Source organism: Balaenoptera musculus, chromosome 1 (genome assembly GCF_009873245.2).
Source record: "Balaenoptera musculus isolate JJ_BM4_2016_0621 chromosome 1, mBalMus1.pri.v3, whole genome shotgun sequence".
Lineage (NCBI taxonomy): Eukaryota > Metazoa > Chordata > Mammalia > Artiodactyla > Balaenopteridae > Balaenoptera > Balaenoptera musculus.
The window spans coordinates 161,198,179-161,205,048 of record NC_045785.1 but is presented as its reverse complement, the minus strand read 5'-3'; the positions used below and the strand labels follow the sequence as shown (position 1 = coordinate 161,205,048).

The 6,870-nt window shown below is 48.6% G+C and overlaps 1 protein-coding gene across 1 annotated transcript in view; it reads right to left on the bottom strand.

The window, feature by feature from the left end:
* Positions 1–1,402: 1,402 nt before the first annotated feature.
* PARP1 (poly(ADP-ribose) polymerase 1) overlaps positions 1,403–6,870 on the bottom strand; it is a 42,505-nt gene continuing 37,037 nt past the window's right edge. Inside the window, exons 18-23 of the mRNA XM_036867163.1 lie at positions 5,568–5,666; positions 4,916–5,068; positions 3,813–3,940; positions 2,964–3,025; positions 2,268–2,382; positions 1,403–1,974 (exon numbers count right to left, since the gene is read on the bottom strand). Coding sequence (XP_036723058.1) covers positions 1,893–1,974; positions 2,268–2,382; positions 2,964–3,025; positions 3,813–3,940; positions 4,916–5,068; positions 5,568–5,666 — 639 coding nt within the window. The 3' untranslated portion in view covers positions 1,403–1,892. The remainder of the gene's footprint in view (positions 1,975–2,267; positions 2,383–2,963; positions 3,026–3,812; positions 3,941–4,915; positions 5,069–5,567; positions 5,667–6,870) is intronic.

The window sequence follows — 6,870 nt, the reverse complement described above, 5'->3', positions numbered from 1 at the left end:
TTTTCGCTGCTACCCGGAATTTTTATAAAGTGAAGAAAGAAAACCAAAATATGAATACTGAATCATAACATGGCAGGTTCCCTCTTTTACAAGAAAAATACGGCATCAGAGATGTGAATCTCTCTTTAAGAAAGAAATCAGTTTTGATTACAGAGAACCTATTAAGCAATCACTCCAACCTAAAAATACTGTCTAATCAGGTGGGGGTAATTGCCTTTCTCTGTGCTGATAAAAAAGGCGAAGAATACAGAATATTCAGGATCTACGGAGCCTGAGAGAATTACTGAATGGCTGGCTGATCGGGAGAGGGGCCCTCAGGTCAATGGTGCTAAGGATTTCCATCAAAATTTAAGGACACTGAAAAAACAGAGACTGTTATCAAGTTGATTTGTCCGTATCTGAAATCAGACACCCTAACTTGGGTTTGTGTGGCCCTCAAAGTTTGCTGACTGCAGAAAGTCACAAACATGCCTGTGACGGGACACAGCCACAGTTCATAAACTGCACCTGCCATTATAATCACTAAGATGTAGCTCAGCTCAGAGAAAATGTGTTTTTCTTCTTTCCTGTCTAGAATGATGTCTGTCTTTTGTTTCTCTGACCAAAGATTCCGGTGCAACTTTGGGTTTGAGACAACAGCTCATTCTGCTGCCTTCTCTTGCCTGTGACTCTACCTTCTGGCCCACACTTCCTGTTCTCCTCTGTAAAAGGTCAAAAGTGTCATAAGATACCATCCTGGCTTTCAGGGAACTTAAATGTAAATATTTAATAAGCACCACACTCAAATATACAGTAGTAGTATGAGGCAATATAGTATATGTAAAATAGTACCCCACAGAATAGAACAACATGCTGACATGTGTTTTATCACCACTAAGTATCTGATAAACTGAAGAAAAAGAAGAATGCCCTCCTATGCTTGGTCTTCTGTCACTCAGACAGGGCATTCCTACTGGGCACTGCCATTTGTTGCCTGGCACATTCTGTGGTTTCATAGATACGGGTACAAACAATCCCCCTACAGTCTTTGTGGACCTTGCACTGTGAAGATGAAAAGATCTGCACTCAGAATGAGACCAGACACACAATACACAAGTACAGAAGCCATTTCAATTTTAATTCAGAATTACTATTAGCCCTTTGGTATTTTGGTGATATAGTTTTAAGTTAGAAGACAAAATTGTTGAGAGGGAAGTTGAGAATTTCAAATGCAACTTAAAATTACTACACTACATATTCTGAGAGCTGCCACGTTCCAGCGTCTCTAGAAAAGGAAAGCACTTTTCGTTTCTAAGTATGAGAAATTGTTCATGTTCCTCCCTTTGGTCTCCTCACACTCCTCACCAAACACCACCAACAAAAAGCTAAAAGGATGACAACAAATGCAAAATAAAAAAGGAAATTTAAATAGTATGAAATTAGTTTTTATTTTAACCTCAAAATAAATGCTTAACATTTTTCCAAAACTAAAGATGAACACTTAGAAATAAGGGTGGAAGATTATTTTTTCCTTCCCTGGGGAAACCAGTAAGGCAGACGTTCTAACGTGGCTTGCAAGGTTCTTTCATTGGACTAGTCTAGACACACAGAAAAACCCTCCCCAACTTTTCCTCTATTGTTAGGTGTACCTACCAGGGTTATGGCTGGCAGGAGAAAAACCCAAAGCAACCCCCCGCCCCGCGCCCCGCCCCCCCCAGCAACACAAACAAGGGATTTGAAAAGTTGGGAGAATCATTTAACATGTGACCTAGTGTCGTATAAAATCCCTTCTAAGGAGGTTTAGTGAAGGTACTATCCCTCGGCAACTCAGCTGAAGTTTCTGCCTGGTCAGTCGGTGCAAAGCATGTCAGGCGAGTTCACACCGCAGTCTCTGGGCTGCCACGCCTCACAGCTCACCACAGGGATGTCTTAAAGTTGAACTTCAGCTTCAGCAGATACTTCAGACTGACCTGAGCAATATCATAGACAATGTACCTGGAGGGGAAGCATGTCAAGGTACAAACGGTTCCACGCGGAGAGTGCGCTTGCTGCCCCTAAGCCGGCCTACTGGCCACACCCCGCAAACCCTCACGGGGTGGCGGCGGCGGAGGGGGGGGTCAGGTCTCTCACCCCGACCAGGGAGACCACTGAGAGGAAGTCTTCACCATGAGACACACCACAGGATAGTCTCTAGCCAGCCCACCCCAGGTTAACTGGCTGCGTTATCAGTGACTCCACAGCCCCAGAACATTCCTTTGGGCTCACACAGCACACTCGCAAAAGGATACTCGTTATACAGTAGACAGGTGTCGTTAACACCAGATGAAATCCCGGACCCAAGAGGAACCTCTACACCGTCCATAGTAATACTAGCTGAAGGGTCAGGGGTAGTTTTGCCTAAACCTGCAAAACAGAAGGCAGAAGTGATATGATTTGTGGCAACAGATGTTGAAAATGCTCCAGTGAGATGAGATCTATGTGTTCATGTAAAAGACACACAAATCCCATCCCATACTGCATCATCCTTCTTCCAGACATAAAGCTGTAGGTACGTTATCAAGTTCCAGGGTATCAGCCTTAACTGATTTTCATAAGCATAGTAGTGCCCCTGCCCCTCTTTCTGTTGAGCAGAATTCCAAAGCCCTCGCTTCAACTAGGCAGTAGGAGGTCCTAATCATCACAGGCTACGAGCTGCATCAATTCAAGAAGCTCCAGGTACCACTATGCCACCAGAGGTCCCTCAGTGCTGAAGCTAACAGTCAGGTTAAAACCCAGAGCCAGTGCCCCTGGTTACTGGAGCTCCAAACAGGACCCTTCCATGGCATTTGCGATACTAGTGGCCACAGTCTTTTTTTTTTTTTTTTTTTTTTAATGAACCTGTAATAGCTAGCCACAGGAACTGTGGCTTTGGGGGAAAGAAAGCCCCCTCCCTGCGCCATCCAGGGTGCCTGGGGCTGCAGCAGCAAGCTTCTGGAACACATTACCTTTGACACTGTGCTTGCCCTTGGGTAACTTGCTGATATGCGAAGCGTGCTTCAGTTCATACCTATTTGAGAGAAGACAGGTTCAGAAGAGCCCCCAAGGTCACTGGGCTCTCAGACCAACAGTATGACTAGCCGAGCTAGGCCACGGCAGCTGCTGAGATAAACACTCAGAGAACCCAGTCCGCCTTCCCTGCTAGGAACTCCCTCCTTCTCTGGTTCTAGAAACTGACGGCGCAGCCCCTTTTGAATGGTTTATGCCCATGATCACGGCCACGGGGCCGCTTTCAGGAAAGGGCCTGTTTAGAGCTGTGGTGTGGCTGGCCGTTCTGGAGGTTTCTGTCCAGCTCATGAACCTGGGACCCCTCCTGGTCTGTTCCATAACCCCGCTCTCTTTGGGTTATGGTTGATAGGACCAAGGTGGACAATCAATCCAAGCTGGGCCAATCAGACTTTCTCTGCAGGGAATCTGGAACTGGGATTGAGATGCCAGTTCAATCTGAGTTGGTCTCAGACAGAAAATGTACACATCAGCAGGGGGACAGGGGCCGTGAGGTGGCCATCCTTTGTGCAAGTCGACCTCTCTGTTTCGCAGTCCACAGAAAGAAAGAATGGACACTGCCAGTTCCTGAGGCCTGGCTGCATTCCTGTCCTTGGGCTTGTGAGGCGTTCCTGTATCTTGTTTGCTTAACATGCACTGGCGTCTGATACCCACTGCCTAACTGGTGGGTCCTCTTAATCATGGTGGGGAATTTTCAGGATCAACCCCCAGCCAAGGGAAGCTCTCCTTCCTACAGCTCACCCCGTCCACCCCCATCAAGTGCCACCAGCCCCAAAGCCAGGGTTACTCACATGTTTCCAAGGGCAACTTCTCCCAACAGGATTAAGCCTATTGGGTCTCCCTGGGATGTGTGGCAGTAGTTGGCACTCTTAGAGACCATGTCGGCGAAATAGATCCCCTTACCGAACATGTAGCCCGTCTGGAGGGATGGAAAAGGGACAGCTGAAAACCTTCTCAGGGGAAGTTAGCAGCACCACCTACTGACTGCGTGTCCCCACTTCCCACAGCGCCCCCGGCAGGCGGTAGAGGCCCATGCTCAGGAGCAGGCTGTTCAGACCCCAGCTCTGCCGGGTACCCAGGGGCTGGGAGAAGTTACCTAATCTCTCTGGACCCCACTTCCTTCTCTGAACTGGGGAAAAGTACCCCAGGGGGCTGCTGTGAAAATTAAATGAGTTAATAACAGCTTCTTAGACCAGGGCCTGGCACATGTGAACACCCAGTAAACATGGCTATTATATTTATTCCTTTTTGTAAGTGAAAAACGAGGTTCAGAGAGGTTAGGGTGTTTGCTACCTACCACACAGCACTCATATGAGTCCGGTCATTAAGCCTCTTTGCTCCCCTCTTTTTACAAGTACAAAACGAGGGGCTTGGAAGACGAGGGGCTTGGAAGACTATTCCTAAGTCCCTGCCTGGTGGGTCACGTCTATAACCCAGCAGGTGACACAGCAATCGCTCAGGTCTGGGTCAGGCTCTACTCATTTATCAGCACATTTCACCGAGGCATATGCTGAAGCTCAAGGAGGTCCCCCGCTGGGAGGTGGCAGAGGCAGGTCTGAACTCAGCCTGGCCTGCGGCCAAAGTCTGCTCTCTGTCAGTCAACACACCCAATTAGCATTCAAAGCAGGGCCTGGACACTTTACTTCTTTTGTTCCAGAAACTGTGCTTGATACGTGTGCAGCTATGCTCTCGATAGTGAGGGTCAGGAGAGGGACATCTGGCAACATTCACCTTATCAACCATGGCTATACACCTACATCTTTAAACAAGGCCCCTTATTCACCGGGGCATGTGCACTTCTCACGCAAGTACCCACAAAGCTCTGGTGGAGACAGCAGCAGAAACAGGCACTGCCCACCCCTCTCTCCCCACAGCTCCCGGGCCAGGCACGTACCACAGGTGCTTCAGGTGGGGCTATCCGGAGACCTTGGGACAGGATGCCAGCGAAGTTGGTGGTCCTGGACCCGTGCCACAGCAACCTTCGGTTATGCAGCTGCTTAAACGGCTTGTAACGCTGGCTCTCTCCTTCACGCTCTATCTTAAAGATCTGGTCGGAGTATTGAATAAAGGAGAGAGGCCAGGAGGAGCCACTTGTCACTCTGGTTAACTGAAAGATCTGACTAGACACAGGAGAACCGACCAGCTGTCCCCAGAGCTGGAACACGTTAAGGCCTTTTGCAGTATGTAAGGTGCTTCAATCAGGCTGGGACGGAGCAACGCTGCTAGTCAAGGTCCCATTTAGCAGAGACTAGCTATTAAAATTAATGCTACGTGTAGATGCACACTTGAGGCTCTTTTGGATCTCTGATAACAGTTCTGATTGCAAAACTAGGCTTTGGGGTAGGAAATGTCTTTTAAAAACAGAATAAAAAGCCAACCCCAAACCATAGGACTATGAACTTTTGTGTTCTACAAACAACTGAGTCACTTCCTCTGGTGATTTAAAGCAAAGTTAACTGCTCCTTTCTACCCAGGCCCAGGTTGGAGGAATGAGCAGGGAAGAGCTGGCAGGACACAAAGGGGGCGGAGGGAGGAGAGAGCCTTACATCGACGACTTCCAAGTCATATGCGTTGTGTGTGGTCGCGTGAGTGTTCTTAACATACTTCCTAATGATCTCAGCCTCTTCAGAATCTTTGTCCACCACCTAGAAGAAAGGCGTCTGGAAATTAGAGCAAGGGAGACCCCAAGAGAGCCGCACAGAGGCAGGAGGAGCAATCACAGGCTCAGCTGATGCACAGGTAATAAACGGCCCACGTGGAGCCCGGGCGGGACAGAGCCAGCAGAGCCAGCCTGTGTTCCGAGCCCTACCACGCTTGCTCCGGGGCAGGCGCCAGGCCAGTGCCCCCACTTCCCCAGGCATCGGCTTCTGCATCACCTATTTGGATGAGCCCAGTGTTCCTTCCGCCTTAAAACCCTGTGCTTTGGGATATCAGGAAAGCTAGAAACACGGGGCTCACTGTCTGGGAACAGGGAACCTCTAGAACAAGGAGCTGGCTCCCAGGTAACGGTCCAGCTCACCATGAGTTAAAACACCGGGGCCAGGAGACACCCTGCAGTCAAGACTTGCAATGAAGAGCAGCAGGGACCCGACAGACTACAGGGCTTTTGATGATGGGGATGAATGCTCCATCTCTTCTGAATCCTCAGGGCCATGCACACCATGGCTCAGAGCAGACACCCACCAAATAACCATCAAATAATGCAATCTCTGCCTAAATAAATGAGTGTGTTATGGGAAACACTACGTGTGTTCTCTTACATTTTCATATTCTTATCCAAAGTTAAGAGAATTCAGGAATTCTGGTCTTCCTCATTGCCTCTTAATTAAACGGCTTCAGAATCATAAATGGAGAGAAAAACAATCCCTTCATGAGGAACCAGGCCATTTGGTGTCCTACCCTGCACACACCCACAGACTGATACTTTGTCCTAAGCACGAAGCAAAGACTCTTCTAGTGACGTAAGCACACAACACCAGGCTCAACAGATCCTAGTGCACTTGAACCTCCTAACACTGCAGGGAAGGACACAGGGGCTGAGGAAGTGAGAGGCACACGGGAGATGTGAGACTAGGCTCAAGGCCAGGGTAAGCTCGGAGCTGAGGCAAAAATTTCTCCACCGGGTGGCCTAGGCAGGGTGATTGCTGCCCAAGCCTCCAGCACACCCAAGTTCAAGGACTATGTGCACCAACAGAGCCACTTCGACTCCAGACGACATGAACCCAGGCACCATAGTTTTATTACAGCTGCCATCAGGCGCTTCTACGTCTGAAGTAGGATACCAGTAACAGACCTTGCAGAGTTCACACCTCAACAACCTCCAAAAACAGAGATCCTCTCTAGATTAAG